This window comes from Zonotrichia leucophrys, chromosome 8 (genome assembly GCF_028769735.1).
Source record: "Zonotrichia leucophrys gambelii isolate GWCS_2022_RI chromosome 8, RI_Zleu_2.0, whole genome shotgun sequence".
Taxonomy (NCBI): domain Eukaryota; kingdom Metazoa; phylum Chordata; class Aves; order Passeriformes; family Passerellidae; genus Zonotrichia; species Zonotrichia leucophrys.
The window spans coordinates 20,091,045-20,109,522 of record NC_088178.1 but is presented as its reverse complement, the minus strand read 5'-3'; the positions used below and the strand labels follow the sequence as shown (position 1 = coordinate 20,109,522).

General features: G+C 41.3%; 1 protein-coding gene across 17 annotated transcripts in view; it reads right to left on the bottom strand.

The window, feature by feature from the left end:
- The window catches only part of PTPRF (protein tyrosine phosphatase receptor type F), a 374,388-nt gene that overhangs the window by 187,662 nt on the left and 168,248 nt on the right, over positions 1-18,478 (bottom strand). For all 17 annotated transcript variants that reach the window (XM_064719971.1, XM_064719970.1, XM_064719975.1 and 14 more), the window contains exons 4-5: positions 5,909-6,054; positions 3,104-3,245 (exon numbers count right to left, since the gene is read on the bottom strand). In XM_064719971.1, coding sequence (XP_064576041.1) covers positions 3,104-3,245; positions 5,909-6,054 — 288 coding nt within the window. The remainder of the gene's footprint in view (positions 1-3,103; positions 3,246-5,908; positions 6,055-18,478) is intronic.

The following is an 18,478-nucleotide window of genomic DNA, read 5'->3' as shown; positions in this document are numbered from 1 at the left end:
TACTTCTGTGCTGCTTCAGGTCATAATTGGAAAAAAGATAGAAATGTTCAATATGACTCATACATAATTCAGCTTATCAGCTACCCAGGAGAAATGAGAAGAGAAGGTCTACGCATGTCTATTTCTTCTACTATCAACAGGAGAAATAATTTCCAGTTACACAAAGTATATGTAGCTCGGTCACAACAGGATCTGGAGTTAGAAGGGAAAAATGAGAGACATGGAAGCAAAGAATAAAAGGGCAGTAGGGAACCAAATTGTTAAAAGAGATTCACTTATGTGAGAATTCCTGATTCCCCAGGGAGACTGGACTCATGCTTCTCTCTTAATACTCAGAATGAAATAAGTTGGCAATTAGAAAGGATAACCTGCTTCTGATCTGTAGAACATCGCAGAAATCTAAATAAAATAAAGCTCCAGCTTAGTTAGCTACAAAGACATCTAGTAAGGAGCCTACTAAACCCTAACTGTGACTTCTGGATTTAATGTTAAGGCCTATGTTCTAAAGGCAAATTGTGGGAAGGAGCATTAAAACTTATTATTATAAAGGATTTTTAATGTAAAAATCAATACATGCTGTGTATTTAGCAGCATGTAACCACGAGGATGCCTATGATGAGCTTTGTCATGCACCAGGGACCACTGCATTAGTCAAATTCTTGAAAGGAAGTGCAGAATATCTGTATCATTCAAACTGCCATCTGAGACCAATTACGGAAATTATTTTAACCCCAAAAGCAGAGGGAAAAATCCAGTCCTAGTTGACACTCTTGAGAGTGCCAAGGGCTCCACATGAAATGCGTAATTTTCAAATACCTCTACAAAATTAATGTTAGAAAAGTGATGGCATAACAGAGAATTTTGGAACTTAACACTATTTTTTGAAGCCACTGAGAGTAAACAATCACAATCAGGGCAACATCTACCTCACCAAAGTGTAAGCAAAGGAATATCAATAATAACTTAAAAAAAAATCATATTCACAAGATGCAGAAACATTATAATCTCTATCAGACAATGCAGAAAAATAAGATAGCGTGACTGGAAAATTACAGAGCTGTCTGTAGGAAAGTCTCGGAAAAGGGAAATGTAAAACATATTTTCTTAAATACAAATACATCATAACAGACCCCATCTTCTTTGTTAGTTAAGCCACCATAAAAGGCACATGTAGCTCTTCATCCTCGCAGTCAAGCTCACAACTCTCTATGCACGAGTACATACAAATGGTTAGGCAGCAAATGTTTCTTAATTTTGCCCATTACAAGAGTGCCCAGCAAGGGGTCGATACTCTTCAGTCTGAGTGGAAAACACAGCCCCCCAGCCTGCAGATCGTTTTTGACCTGATGGGATCATGTTCAACTATCATTACTCCCAATTAAACAAATTTTCCAAACAGAAAAGCAGGCTCAGTGCTTGACTGCTACTGACTTTTGCTTCTGCAGCTGTTAAACTGTGTGCCTGCATGTCTTTTCCTGTCTGTGGTGTTTCCTAACATTCCCTGTTTATGTGGTGGTCTGCAAGCTTTACCTCATCAGGAAATCAGCAGGAGCACCATGGAGCTAAGAAATACTGTTGTGCTCCTTGATGCAAGGCATGTCTCTGTGGGCCTTTGAACACTTAACACAGAGCAAATAAATTATTAGCGTGTGTGTGCATGTGCATACATATCCAAGATACATAAAGGCAACTACAACCAAAGGAAACAGGAATGTGGAAGGAAGAGTGGTATTCAAGCATCCAGTATCACAAAAATCCAGTTGCAGGAAGCATTTAAATGCAGATCTGCACATGAACTGCTGAAAGAGCTCCACTGAGCTTTATGCACTCACATACACTGCTGCATAGGCAGAAGTAACAAAAAGAACGTGATTTTTGTCCCCCAATAATTTTCAAGTCTATAGCACTTGTTACCCTATTCTTAATAATACTATTACTGGAGAGCAAGCTGATCTTTAAGATGCCCCACCTCCAGAAACAAGATACACAATCACATCAGGTATTGAATGATTTCTATGATTCCCATCACCACGGTGCCTGAGCACATTACAGTTGTTTAATGTATTCTTTGTCACAGAGCAGAAAGGAAAATATGATTACTTCTATGCTATAAATGGGGATGGGAGAACAAGGAACAATAGGCAACTTGTCATGTGTGGCTGGCACACTCACCACTGGGATAACCACTCTCCTCTGATTCAAAATCCTACAACAATAAACACTTTCCAGTCTGGTTTTTTCATTACTTACAAGTTTCTACATCAATCTATAAACCACAAGCAATTTGCCTAAGCCTTTTCCTGCTTGTAAGGGGTAAAAATGCAAGGGGTAAAAATCCATTCAGCCAAATGCCCCAGATTTCTAACATCTCAGTCCATTTACAAATTCCTATATATAAACAAATGATAGAACATATTTATGTGCTGGAAAAATCTCATCTTTCCTTAAAAGCAGAAAATAATTCTGACAATTTAATATTTTTAAAAATCAAGTGTTCACAAGCCTGTTTATATCTAATAAACTGTTTTCCCACAAACATTTAGCAGAAACAACATAGCAAGCAAAATAAAACCTGCTCATATAGCAGACAAAGAGGAAAATCTATTCCTTAACAGGAGAGACAGAATTAAAGTTGTGAGTACAGTGAAGAATAAACACAACTAAATTTCACATCACATTAAAAACCTGAAGAGTAACCTGAAAATCTATGTGCTGATTTAATCCAGAAGGTACAGCAGCATAGATTAAGTTTCTGATTGTCAGATACAATACTTAGACACCCTGAAGATGGGTATTATATGAAAGCAAATAGATGAGAAAAGTATACAAATGTCTCTGTAGATAGCCTTCCAAGTCAGAAATGACACCTCTCAATCAGACAACAAAAACACCGCAAAGACAGCTCAGAATCTGCAATCCTTCCATGACTGCCTCAAAAATATGATGTTCTATTATAGGAGAAATTATATCAACTGCTGCAGGAAGAACACAGCTTTACCCAATCAAGCTGGAATATCACCACGCCATTTAAATGCAGCACATCAACATGTAGCTGCCAAAGCTGTCTCCTGCCACTTAAGGAATGCAAGAAGTTCCCCCTTACCTTCTAACACTGTTAACTTGGCACTGGTGTTTATCTCCCCCACGCTGTTGGTGGCTGTGCACTCATAGATGGCCTCATCCCGATGGACACGCAGGGGCTGGATCCGCAGAACCGACCCCGAGCCATCATCGAACTCGATCACCTTTGGAAAGGAAAAGAAAGCACTTCATTACTGCTATCTTCTGCAGCAAACACTGAAAGTCAAAACAATCTAGGGGTTGGAGAACAAAAACCAGAACAAAACAAGTCCTGTAAGCCCTAAAATACCATGCAGTGAGTTAAGTGTTCCAAATGCAGTAGCACAAAAATTCAGTGTCAAGAACGTATTTGTCCTCTGAGGAGGCCAGAACAAATGAAGATCCAATGAGGTTCTTTATGGATCAATTAAGGTTGACAAATTATCAACCTGGTAATAAAGATGTGAATCTGATGATTTAAAACATCTGAGCCATATTTGCACTAATGATTTTACTAATCACTGGTAACAATTTAGTGCCAACTTTCACCTTGATGGAAGAGGAGAATGATATACTCTGTGGGATTGCAGGGAAACAGTAACAAAACTTGAATAAAACCTTGAGCACCTTCAGTGCATGCTAACTCCAGCAAAGAGGGGTTTTAATGCTCCTCAGCACTGGGTACTTTGCAACTCTGGTATAATCAACAATGATGTAATTACACTTCCTTCTTCAGCATAAATAAATTAAGTCTTTAATAAATCATTGTCTTTCCATCCATCCTGCTAAGCTGCAAAATGCATTACTCTGACTTATACATGGAAGAAAAAGGTATTTATTAGTTTGCAGCTGGATCGCTATACACTATTTCATAACTGCAAGGCTGTGAAGGCACAGCCTCAAGCCACTATTAATGCCAAACTCACCCCGCTCCTATTACAGAGTGCAGCAAAAGTTGGAAATACCACCTGATGTGCACAGTGACAGCATGAGGGAGAGGCAGATGCCACCCACTCCTGTCCCTAGGGAACTGAGGGGGACATGAAGAGACTTAAAGGATCCTCCATTCCAAACATGGATGTCAGCCTAGGGCTGCTACCCCCATGCAAAACCTTCACCCCATTTTCAAGGGCCTGTTTAGGAGCACTTCCCACAGTGTGAAGATCAAAAGAGAGAACAGGAAGGAGGAAAACAATGCACCACAAGACTCTGCAGTGACGGGAGAAATAGGAAGAAATCAAAAGGTAACCAAGACCACTAAAAAATCTGTTATTCCTCATGCTGGAAGGAATAGCCCTTCTGTTTCAAGAAGAAATCCCTAACGCAGTCAGGTAAAGAAAGAGAAATATGAATATCACCCTATCACCATAATACACTTTAAAGAATTAATTTTTAAAAAACACTTATCTTTAAATTAAACATGAAACTGTGACAATATACTAAATTTTTACAAAGGGCAGAGCTACTGCTAAATTTTAAAACAAGACAAAGTCAGCTACAGAGATTAATTCACTTCAGTGATAAGGACTAAAAAGCTAAGAGATGAAACAGCAGAAATCTCTTTTGCCCTCACTATCCTTTGAACCAACACTGTGTGATAGGAACAGAGCTACAACTACTAAGGGCTAGACAGATGCTGAGGCCAAAATGTTGTTAATTTGCTAACAATGGATACCTCTCCTGTGTCACAACTTAGCATGTGTACAACGGATTTGGTTTTTTTCTCCATTTAAATTTACTTCCAAATTTTCCCTAATTAGGACTAATAATGAAGTAAAATTAATAAGTTACTTAGGAAAAAAAGAATCACTATCTCCTGACACAAGCTATGCATCCAAACTGATGGGAACAAAGGTAGGAAATTGCTAATATAAATGCATATAATATGGCATAGCCCTCTGGTAAGCCACAACAAGCACCAAATTCACTATAATGGCTGTATCTACTTACAAATTAGATAGTTACTATACAACAAAACCTTTACCAGGGAAAAATAGCAATGTAAAACAAGATTAAAATTGATTACTTTAATCAAGGTTTTCTGCTCACATATGAATTCATGATTAAAATTGGTGAGTTGAATCAATCCATTCTGGGCAGCAAAGTCATCTTGTGCTCCAGTCAGGAAAGCAAAAACATCAAAGACAGGGGATTAGAGGAAAGGCAGCAGAATTGCAGAAGGGTCACATTTGCAAGGGCAGTTTTAGAGAAGGGAGCCCAACACCAAAAAGGAAAGCAGAGAAAAAGGTGGAGAAAGTCAGTGAAAAGGTATTTGCTATGTAAAGTATAAACCAAATTTCCCCTTTTTCATAGATGTTTCTGATCCTGCTCTTCTCCCTTCCTTTCTCTCCTACTTAGCTCACAGGGACATCAATTAACCCTTCACCATTCCCCTTCCAAGTACCTTTGGGGGGAGGGATGGCAATAGCCATCACTTAAAAAGATTTCCAGTAGTGTTTTGGTATCTCACTTTTGAATTCAACTGGGGATTGCAGGTCAAAGAGCTGCCTTATAAATTCTGACAATGAAAAGAGAAAAATACTGCTAGATCCAGCTCTTATCTGCCATCCAACTCTCTGTAAGCCCCAGTCTCCCATGTGAAGGAGGATGTCCTGTTGGTGTGTTTCCAGCATCCTGCTCAAAGGACACCACCTGCTCCACAGATTGCATTGCTGCAGGGAAGGAAACTTGCTTTACACTAAAGCTTTACACTCTGTATTGTAGTGATGAAGAGATACCCAGGTTGCAGTGATGATAACTGTGCAATTAAGACCTGTGAGGATTAGACTGATCACCAAATTTTCAGGTTTGGGTTTTCTGTTGGTTTTTGTTTTCTTTTGGTAATTACCTCAAACCGCTGAGAACTGACTTTCTTCCCCTTCTTCATCCACGTGATACGAGGTTTGGGCTCTCCTGTTGCCTGACACACAAAAGAGGCCACTCCTCCAGAAATCCCAATCTGATCTTCAGGAGCCTTCATAAACGTTGGCTTGCCTGGAAAAATAACCAAATCACCCCCATCAGGACATAACATCAGATAAGCATGGAATGTGTCATGTTAATCTCAATTATAAGGTAACTGGTGCTCTTGCTACAAATCCAGGTTGAATGGCCTCAGACACACAAATTCAGTGCAGACTGCAGCATGACAAGGACAGTTTCTGCTTGAGTACCTTTTTCTCCTGAAATGGATAAAGTCCATCTGGCTTGCCTATAAATGAGGGCAATAGAAGGCTCCCCCCTGCCTCCTGGGCATTCATTCAGGTATATGACAATTTGGAACCATTTTACAGTTTATTTTTTAATAAATGGATTTTTGCAGATTTATACCATGGTCACAGCACTGGCAATTACAGAACAGCTGACACACCAAACTATGAAATGTACCGTATCTTGACATTAGTTTAACTGAAAGCTGTTAACGCATCCATAAAAATTAACAGATACAGCTTTAAGTATACAAATAACAACTTTTAGTTTCATTTTAAATGTGGACTGACATAAAAATCCAACAGTTTAAGTATCTGGAAACCTGCAGAGGCTAGCCTATGCTTGTTAAGAAACTAATCACTAGAAATGAAAGTCAGAAAAGAAACCGAAATAGCATTCAGGCATGAAAGACTTGGCAAAAATAATAAAATAAAAAGTATCAAATAACATTTAAATAATCAATTAAAAAACTCATGAAAATAGAGCTGTGTCTTCGAGATTTACATAACAGATTCAGATAGATAAAACTATGCATCCAGGTTGAATGGTTGTATTATTCTCCTGTATGGGAAAACTTTGCACTATGTGATCTGAGGATCATCTTGAAACACTGCTTTGTCCTCATGAGAAGCATTTGATCATCCCATATTCCTATAAAGCACTAAAACATTTAACTCCACAGGAAGAGTTAACAGAGTCCACCCATGATGCCATTCCACACACAGGTCACACTACGGCCATGTTTCAAATACAGTTCTGATCAACCACCTCAAAGAAGAACCTGACTTATAAACAGGTCAGAGACAGCTGCTGGCATGTAGAAAGGAGCCTGAGTAAAAGAAGAAACCTGTTCAACCCCAAGATAACAAACTAATGACCCCAGCAGAGCTGCTGGTGGTTCCACACCTTCACATTCCAGACACATCCATGAGTGTGTTCCTGAGGGAGAGGGGCATGACATCTGTCAGCCCAGGTGCTTTGACCTCTGGACAAACTGAGGGCTGAATTTCCCTGATCTGGGAGGGATACAAATTCAGTGATCTCAAAAGACAACAGCCTTTAAATGCATTTTTCTAATGCATGAGAGATTTAAATTCTATGGGTGCAGCTGCAGTTACAGCGAAACCAGGCAGGCAGTGGCAGTGACTGAAGAGGGCAGGGGCAAGTGCTCTGCTCCTCATGCCCCTCACTGCTCCTCCTTGCCTCCAGACACAGGCACCTGAATCCTGCAAGGAGCCCCAGCATCATCAAAGCTTCTGTGGAACAGATCTGGGCTCCTAACCTGGCACAGATGCTTCTTTCTACTTTTCCATACAGGGCATGGAGAGCAGTGGCTCAGGGCAGGACGAGGCAGAGCTCAGGAGACGGCACCTTTCTCTCAGCAACTGTGGAGCACAATTTCACCCCTGAACTGCAGTCCTGGGAGACTTGGCTGAAACTGTGGCACCTCCTCAACTCTAGTTCCACCTTCTGGTTTAGCCCACATTAACTGCTTATGCTGAGCTCTGTCCTGGCAAGTTGGCATGGTGTGACAACACACACAGCCACTCAACCAAGTGAAGTACTTCAATCCTCCCTGCTTTTGACCAAGTCCAGAGAGCAGGTTCTGCCTTGCTCCAGTGCATGTGTCCCAGGCCAGGGAGACTGCCAAAGGCCCAGGATGCTTCTTGCTTCTCCCACATGGCACCACTGCCTGTGAGGGGTGTTGAGGAACGCTGCCAGATGGTCTTTGTGAGGAGAAGCCAGGGCTGCCCTGTGCTGGACACAGAGGTCCCACCATGGCCCCACAGCATGGCACAGCCAGGCTTGTCATGGTGGTGCCTCTGAGGTAATGGGTTAAGAAAAGGCAGAACACCTCACAGGAGTGAGGAATGAGGTAAAAAGTGAGAATCAGCCCTGTCAGCACCGAGTCAGAGGGGCATGAGGAGTTCCAGGTGCCCGAGCAGGTACTGCCCTGCAGCCCATGGAGACACCACGGTCAGGCAGGGATTTCCTGGCAGCCCAAGGACAACCCACTGGTTTCAGAGTGAGGGACGAGGCCAGACCAGTTGTCATCACCTGGAGAGAGACCCAGCAGCAGAGGCTCCCCACAGCAGAGGGGGCTGGCAGTCAGCCACGGCAGAGGCAGCAAAGCCCTTCCACACCTGCAACATCCAGTGCTCCACAAGGGCTGTGCCCTGGGCTGGGGAGCCACCAAACACCCGCGTGGGGACAAGCCAGCCCCAGCCTGGCTGATCTGGGGCTCACAGCTGACACACTGCACTGCAGACCTGGACCTCTGCTGCTGGCTCAGCTTGATTTCCAAAAGGCCAAAAGGCAGACAGCAGCTCCAGCACGGCCAGCACAGAAGTGGATACACATGTTCTGTCCTCAACAAGCTTCTCTGAAGGAGTATCACAGACCTGGCCTCACCACAGAAATTCCTCACCAAAGTGTACTGAATTTTGCCATCCTTGGTGTAGAGTCCCCAGGACTGTGCTCAAACCCCAGAAAATGCCTTTTAAGACATGATGGTTGCTGTCTAAAGGCTTTGGCACATTGTCCTGACATGAACAGCAAGCAATTATTAAGTCTGCTTGCTTAACTGATGCTGATTCCACATATTTACTCATCTATAATCATGTCTATTTCTACTTAGTTTGTATTTACATATATCTCTGTTTATTCACCTCTCATCTATTCCAGAGAAATGTTAATTTACCATTCAGGCTGCTAGTGATGGCATTGTGATTGACTGTTTTGCTATGCAGTGTGCTGAGCTGATGCCTTGTATTGCACTTCAGCAGCTGATTTGGTTTTCTGATTTTCTGTTATTTACTCTGTGATCTTAGTAAAGTAGTGTAATTTTTTTCAAATGGCAAATACAGCAGAATCCAAAAACTTTTGTCCTTGAAGAATACAATGCAATTATACTCTAACTTTACACTTACTCCCCAGCACATACACTGAGGACTTTTACTTTTGTACATTTAAAAAAGATCAATACTATTAAAACCAGAACAAAAGGAAACTGAACATTCACTTGCAGTAAAAGGTAAAAAACTTGCTGCCTTGATTTTACATTGTTGCAATGAACCTTTTTCCCCTGCATATTTGAGTGACACTGATTTCTGGAAACAATCTAAATCCTCCAAGACTGGTCACAGAAGTACCCCTATATATAAACCAAATTCTCAGCCTGAGAAAAGGTATTTCTACAAAGGCATTTAAAACATTTCTATGCCCTGAAATTTTGAAATGGAAGGAAAGTACTAATTAAGCAAACCTATAATCCTGAGTCCTGGCCTCAGGACAATAGAATCAGGCATGAGTACATTTTTTATACTGATTGGTAACTGGTACAGTAAATCCCAAAATTCATCCCAGTAAGTGGTAACACAAGCACAACAGAGTATCCACTCAACTCCTGGTGCCTGTGAAAAATGCATGTTAAGCGGACTAGACAACCTTCCCATCTCCCCTCCAACCAACATCTCTCTAACTTTACTGCCCAGAGGAAGCTGCCATGAGACCATCACTAGTTACCTCCGAGGGGGAACACTGGGCAGAGGGCCAGATCATGGTACAAGCTGTCTTTTATAGCCCATTTTGAGCATTTGCACTCTTAGGGTAGCCCTAGAAAAAAAGTCAGAAAAAATAAGGATGACTGAAAACACAGAATAACCTACATGATGTCCTTTCCCCCTCCTTAAATTCAAAATGAGCAGAGGGTACATAGATGATTATGAAGGTATGAAGTTTATCTTCTTATAACTTATAACTTATATCTTATAACTGTTTATCACTCAAACATGCTGCATATAAATACAAGGAGCTGAAGTGTCTTTTGCAGTGAAAACTTATCCTTTCCCTGATAACCTATGGATCAAATCTGTAGATTTTCTGTTGAAAGCTTAAGGGGTAGGGGGAAAGGAAGAAGACCTATTGTGTTTCAAAGACAAATCTCTGAACTACCAGCTTGAGAGAGCCTCCTGAGGAAGTGCTGGATGACAGCAGGGAGAGGCGCTGGATGGCTGGGTGCCCATCACACCCACCTTCATTCACTCCAGCACATGGAGTAACAACTCCAGACTGGCACAGTTCCCACCAGTCCAAACTACTCCAGTCTTTCTCTCCCTGGCCTCTCTGCTTGGTGACAGATACCTGGAGCACTTTCAGGCCTCACACTCTGAACTAATTCTTGCTCCTCATTACACCAGGAATAGAAGTCACTGCTCTCATTTCCATTCACTCACAAGCTTCAGGCAGGAGAATGGGAAAACTTTCACCTTCTTGGCTGAAATTTTCTCTGTTTGCCTTTGCTCAAAACGAAATTATTCTAGAAAGCTTATGGGAACAACACAGTTCTGAGGAGGAAGACTGTAACAAATAGAGTATTTCTTTCTCTTGTAAGAAACTGACTTCATCTTATTTGGCTGGGGGCAGAAAAATAACAACTTGCTCAGACATGTTCTCCATTGAGAAATTAAAACCCAAAAAAACAACATTTCAGAAGAAAAGGACTTTCCTTCCACATTTGGTAGTGTTGAAAAAGCCACTTGCCGAGCAAGCACAGATCTGTGGATAATCCTGTAAAGTGAATCCCAAAGAGGGCCTCATGGCATGCACGAGATGCTTGCAGAGATTTAGGTACACAGTGCTCTACACTGAGCTATCCTGGAAAAATAGCAGAAAACTCATGCAGTGTCCTGAGCTGGGTGTGTGAAGGGTTCAAAAGAAAAGCTCCTTTGAATTATATTCTAAAAGGTCAGCAAGAACGTGCAAAGAAAGCCAGAGACAGTCAGGTATGCTCTAACCAATATGGCTGTTGTCTGCCCTTCCCTGCAAAACAGTGTGAGGGGCTTGGGAGGGGAACCTGAAGCCCTCAAAGACAACCTCAGGTATCCTGGAGAGCCACTGACACATTTCCTGCAGGATATTTCAGAGCCAGGCACAGCCACGAAGATGCCTCTCTCACCTGTATGTTATATATAAAATCACTGCTGTTCCCTGGTATTCTGGAAAATTTGTTGTGAAACAATTCTTATAAATCAGGAATGCACCTCAGCACCTGTTTTAAAATGTGCCCTACCAAACATCTGTAGCAGACGAGTAAAATTTCAGTTCCCTTTCCCAGGTTTTCTTCTCTTTAGCAGATTAAGTTCAGAGTCACTTCATCACATGTGCTGTTTTTAGGCTGCACAGCTTCTTAGCGAACCCAAAGGACTTTCCCAGGGAGAAAAGTGTCTCTTGTCAGATTTCCTTCAAGGCTGAGGACAGAGGTGTAGCCTCCCTCTAACTTGGCAAAGTGTCTTTTATGTGAACCATGGTCTTTGAGGAGTAACACACAATCTGCACTACCTGACTTGAATACCAGCCAGATCCTTGAAAAACAATGCTGGGTCCTGGGTAATTAGCACAGATGCTTGCATTTTGATACGCATTAAGCGCACAATTGTCACATAAAATATGTTTCCTTGTAATAATACACACAAATGTTAACTTGTTTTATTTCAAAGACCTGTCATTTTCTTAAAATAAATGGGAAAATTAAATGGAATCTGGATCCATTTTCAGGATTTAGCACCCACATGAAATATTCCTCATTCAAAAATTTTAATTCAGAGACTGGCAACATAATGCTCCTTCTGTTCCTGTGGATGCCATTTTTCCAAAGGGTCACACAGAGGTCTGAGGAAGAATGTATTCTTGAACATGTCTACAATTAAGTGTTCTATGAACACCCACCTGCTGTGAGAGATTTTGAATAAAAAAATCTGTGTCCTCATGATACAAGTTCTCACTACTCTAAATAGATGGGCAGCCAAAAATAAGACTCGTGTTGTAGGAGAGGGAAGCTTGTATTTTTATCCGAAAGCTTTTACGACTTGAGCTAAATTAAGATTGGAAGCAGACTCCTCTGTGAACAAAAAAAATTACAGTTGCAATATAAGATGAACTGGATAAGGACATACAATAGGCATAGGAAATTTTATTTAGGTGCCAGGCCTAAATGAAAATTAAGAAATTACTGACACCAGAATGAACAGATCACAATGAAATCAGTTCCTGAGCCTGGAAATTGTGAAATTCAGGTTTAAATCCCTGCCTTTAACCTTCCCTGTCACATACACAAAGGCACAACCGTGCCTCACCTTCCTTTGTAAAACTAACCTGCTGTTCTCACAAGGCTGCTGTCAGGACGAATATGTGGAAAATGATGATGTGGCTCAGTTATAACACTGGGAAGGAACCAACAATGACACAGACCTTCTCGTGTTCATGACTGACTTTGAAGTGGAAATGAAGTGGTCTAGAAGACAAAGGTGGTCCAAGCTTTTAGATACAGCTATACAGTATTTCTAGGGTTCCTTTATGATCCTGGGTGATTGATTTCTGTGCATGGATGGATGCCTACTGGAAAGATACTCTGGAGAAAGCTGATCAGTGATTCTTCTCCTAAGCATCCATTGCAGGGCAGGAGACAAGTCAGTGGGCTCCTCAGCTATCCTTATGTTTAGCATCCTTATGCTTTCCTTGCAATATACCCACCATTATTTGAATGTAGTTCCTGCCCCTTTGTGATTAGCAGGAATACTGCTTGGCAAAATACAATTTTTCAAACTTGCACTTTTTATTCTTGGATAATTTATACGTAGGAAGAGCCTGTGTGAGCTTTGTAATAACATTTCTTTAACAACAGCTTAGTAAAGCCTCTGTGGGTCTCAGTGAGCACAATCCTAATTCATTCCTTATTTCTCCTATTTTGGTTTTATTTCCCTAAGATGACAGCACTTTGTAAATGAAACTTCTGTTCTTTATTGTTTGGTGCAAAGTACTTATTAAATAAATGCAAATGCATGTGGTGGGGTGTTGCATGCTCAGATACTTGCACAATTTTCTTTTTATCCAGGATATGGATCATAACCCTTTCTCCCTTTCACTTAAAAAAAACACTTAATAGCACCCCAATCACAGAAAATGGCACTCCGAATTCAACACATTCCTCAGATCAATCTGAATTACACGTTACCTCACGTTACCTGCATATTGCCTCTTTTTTTATGATCCTATTTTGTTTTAATGCTTAAGAGATTCCCAACAGCTAGGACAAATGATTGTGCTACTTCAATCCGATTTTAGTGGTTGAGTTTTCCAGCTTCAAGTGTGAATGTCCATGATAATCAAATCTACAAGCATTATCTCAGAGCAAGTTGCATTTCTCCTTGCTGCCTCCTCCTGACTTCCATGAAGTTACTCAGAGATAACTTCTGAGTTTGTACAGAATGAAATCAAATAAAGTGAATGATTAATATCCAAAACTCCAATAAGTAGATCTTTTAACATGTTCAATGACCTCTGTAACTTTTAGTAAAAAAAAAAAAAATCACATTACAAAAACAACAAAAGCAGTCATTCAGCAGAAGCTGTGCCTCTTCCTAAGCACCAGCAGGAAACACACGGAACTAAGATTCAAGGCACTCATTTCAGTGCAAGGATACATGTAAAGTTAAACATACATGTTTATCGGTGTTTGTAATGACTGATGGTCGGAAATTCTGACAATCTTCAACTCCTGCTTCTTCACCATCTTGGCAAAGAGGCTCCTTCCTGAGCATAAGCCCAGGCTAAAGGCCAGACAGGCATTTTCAAGCTCTCTTTTCCCTTTTGCCGACACAGGATTTATACTCACAAGTTTAAGCAAAAATCAAGTAATTTTATTTTTATTCTTGAAGAAATATCTTAAAACCTCCTGTGCCCTGTGTACTTCTAGTTCATGTCTGGACAGTTACATATACATCAAACTTCACCAACAGAAACTCAGCCTTCCCTGTTAAATGATGGTATTTGGATAAACCTGCTTATTCCACAGCAATATGGGTTAAAAGCCATTAGCTCATTCAAGTGTAAAGGCTATGATTACAGGATATTAATAAACTACAGCAACAGCCTGTCATCATAGTATTGCACTTTAGTAAATTTCTAATTCTGTCTCTTTATGAATCATGGAAATCGTTGACAAAGTTTAAACGCCTAAAATTAACTGACGATACTGAACCAGAATTGTCTCAGGCAGCCATCACAGGAGGATGCTGTGCAAGGCACATTCTGGGTGCTGATTTATTTGTGGAGTTTTATGCAGACAACTTAGACCAAACGCAGTGGGGAGGTGGTTTTTCTCCATATCACATCTGCAGGGGGCCTACAGATTTTGCACACAGGGTGGCAAATTTTCTCCGTTATTTTTCCAGGCTGTTGTAATTGCAATGTCTTTCTCAAAGTGCCTGGCTAGCTATCAGTGTGAGCTGCTTTACATCTTAGTAAGAAAATCCCTAACTCTGGCTAATCCCTGGGCTTTGACTGACTCTCATCCATGGGAAGGGGGTGGGGGGAAATAAATCAATCAATCCCTCTGCTATGACATCATTCTTACTTGCTTTCAATACCTGAAATAACACGTAACCAAAAAAGAAAAATATTCCAAGAAGCATAAAGCAGTCCTGCTTACAACTGAAGAATACTGATTAAAAACAAAGCAGAAAGGCAGTCCAGTAAAACATCCTTCTAGAACCTGAGGTTGCCTTCGTTTCCATCTTCTGCTTTTACATTTCCCTAGAGCACTCACAGCTTGTGTGTGCAGCCTTTTACATATTTTGGGGAAAAGCCAGAGCTATATATGGGTTCAGCTTTAACTTCCCAGCATTTATACCCAGCATTACACAGAGCAGAAAAACAAAGGAGAGAGAGAAGCACTGCTCTAACTGCAGACCTTCCAGCAGCCTCACAGAATGGTTTTCTGCTTTAATTTAAAACTGAAACCTGAAGTCAAATTTCCACCTGGTAATAGCTTAAAGGCGCTTCCAATTAACTTGGTAATACACACTTTCTGAGTTAATAAATTTTTCAGCCTCTGTGTTTAATACAATTAAGCATTTGGGCCTTTGGCCTTAGACCTTATTCAGCCTGAGAAAGGACTGCAGGGAGACAGTCTCCAATTATCACCATTTACACAACATTCACTTAGGGGCTTTCAAATGCATACATATAGAACATTCATTTAATCATACACACAATTCAGTACCTGAATTCAGGCTGCCTCTCTCTTGCACACAAAATGTACAAGGGACAGAACCCCCTTCTAAGGGACTCGAAAATCAAGTCATCAGCACACTGCCTAATGCAGCACAGAACAGCTGTGCCTGCTCCTAGGAACTTACCTTTCCTTCCATATCTGAATTTTGTTATTTGCAAATTTCTTCAAAACTTCAAAGTTAATAAAGCATATTGCATAGTGTAAAGAACCCGCTAAGATATGCAGAACCAGGAAACAGACAAAACTGAAATCTTGTGCTTGAAAAAATATGAAAATTAATTTTGCCAGCATGCCTACCACATTAAACACTTTTTTTTTTTTTTTTTTACACAAAAGGATTAAAAGGTTTTAATCCCTTTTTTTTCTAAGCAGCTAGTTCTTGATTCAGCAGTTCAAAAGGCTTTGCCAAGTTCAGGTTTTTCCTCTGCTTTTAAGAATTAAAAGCAAGTGCAAACCTTATTTTGTAAACAGATACCATAGTAGAATGATTCTAACAGAACTGGGAGCCAGAGTAAATGATCTCTTCAGAATATTTGTAACTAAAGCAAAGGCATTCTGGGCTCTCAGGAAGGGACCTGCATTTCATTTTAATGCGACTGTATGTTGCTCTGTCCTCCTCCTATAGTAATGAACCAAATTCTTGCCTCATCTACTGGTAAAGACGAAGACTTTCTGCTTAATGATAGCAAGTGCATGCTGGCACTTCTGTAATACACTAATTTATTTTTTTTTCTATTTGTGTCAATTCTTTCATCGTGCAGCAGCTGTAGTACAGCCTGCAGAAATCCAAGAAATATAATTTCCACATTTAAATGTTGCCAGAGCATGGACCTAGGTATCCAAGCAAAATACTCTCAAGTGGGGGAAAGAAAAAAGTAGATCACACAATGTTCTGAGTTCAAAGGGACCCACCGGGATCATCAAGTCCAACTCTTAAGTGAATGGCCCACACAGGTATTAAACCCACAACCCTGGTGTGATCAGCACCATGTTCTAAGCAAGGAAGCTCATCTCAGGGTCTCAATAGTTTTGATACAGTCTTTCCTGAAATTCCCTGAAAAACAGGTCTATTTCCCCATTAAAAAGCTTCCTCCAAGTCAGTCTCTTTGGAAGCTTGGATAGAGGTTCAAAAATTAAGGTTTGAGCACTTCTGGGAGACATCACTGAGCATTTTTTACCCAGTAATGAAGTACTTTTGCAATGAAGGCACAGAGCCTCACGCACCTGAAAAGCTCTTTGGGCAGAATTTCAACATCAGGGCTGTCACCTCCACCTGGCAGCCAGACTGTGCTACAGGGGGCTGCTGAGCAATTGCAACCCTGCACATTGGGCAGACAAGGACTGCACAGAGTGCCACAGCCACGCTGCGCAGTGCCCGGGGGCCGCAGGGACACTGAGGTGCTCCAGGGCCAGGAATCCAGGATCCATCCCTGAGCTCTCCCAGAATGACTCTGTACGCAGGTGGAAAATCTCTGATTCCATACAACCATATGGATGTCTCTTTACCCACAGTAAAGAGAATCAGTGGCAGATGTCAGAGATTTAGAGTTTTACAGCTGCCACAACCCAGCTCTGCCCTGTGCACAGAGCAGGGCAGGTGCTTCATGCCAGGAGGTGCCTTGTTCCCTCCACCACCTAGGGTTTTCTGGTTATGAAAGGACTGAGTTCTAGAAAAACGTCAAAATTAATCACCTTCATGTTCGCTGCATTCTTGGTTTAAGTTTTCTAGCACCTATTCCTTGCTGTGTTATGAATTTAACTGATAAAATGAAAACCTCTTTTCACTTTAATAACTTTCCTCTGTGTAGACAATCAGCTCAGCCTCAGCTTCTAAACTGAATTTCTTAAATCTCCAGCTACCAGGCACAGTTCCAGATTGTATTTTTCTGTGGCCTTTTACTTGCACAAAACTTTTACATTATTTTACCCAATTATTCACAGAGTTGCAAAAAATGCAGAAAGCCAAAGTGCACATGGAGAAGTTACCATTTACCACGCTGCACAAAGTTGCTGTGGCCACCAGGTTTACCCTGAAGCCTGGCAGATCAGGTAATGGGACCACAAGGTGCTGAGCTGGAACTTCCAGAGCTGGCTGAGGATGTGTGTACAGGCTGGAGGGTGCACTGCCGAGGAAAGGCTGGGGAGCCACCCCAGTGGGTGCCACTGGGGCTGCTGGGGAACCCAGCTATGCCACAGGCTCCACAGCATGCAGGGCCTCATCTGTCTAAGGGAGAAAAATCTACCACATCATGAATTATCTCTTTCTCAGCACCTCTGACAATATCTGTGTCTCTGGGAAAAGGGAAAACCAGTTAATATCACCACTGCAGCGGGTATCTTGGCAAGGCAGCACACATATTCCATCAAGGAGGGGGTATTTCAGTGTGCTTTATTCTCACCAAGCCAGAACACTGCCTGCTACCCAGAAACAAACTTTACTTAAAGTTAAAAACAGGAAAGAAGTACATGTTAAATCTGCAGCTACCAGGCAGCCTGGAAAGATGTTTGTGCATCTCAGGTTTGGGGATGAACACATGGAAGGCTGCACAACCACAAGAGTGAGAAGACAAGCATGCTGCTTACTGAGATTTGCCATATTTGTATTTGCCAGAAGTGTATTTGCCTACACCACTTAATTTCATTCTCAATGCCAGACAAAACTATCACATGCTACAAACTTAAGGGACACACACATGGATGTCAAACCTGCAAGGTTCAGCTTGGTTTTAAGCTTTTTGTGGAGACTACAGAGGATATACTCAGAAAACAAATTTGACTCCTAGACTGATGTGTCTAAGTCCCTCTCACCCATTGTTGCTTTGTTGACTGAGTCCCAAAGTTCCTGGCTTCACACTCAATTTGCTGAACTGAAATCCAGACCAGCAAAGAGGATGACAAGCTACCTCAGAGCAAGTTAACTGCACCTCTTAGGCTTTGCATGCAAGAGAAAGAAGGCAGTGTTTCACCCAGGGGATACGACATCCCAGTATGTTTTGTGAAGGACATACACTGGGATAAAACATAAAACTCTGTGAATCTGAGGCTTGAAAGAATGTCAGCCTTTCTGAACCTTCTGCAAGTCAGCATATTGCTACACCATAACACAGCCTAGAAAGAACAAGATGAGACAAAAGA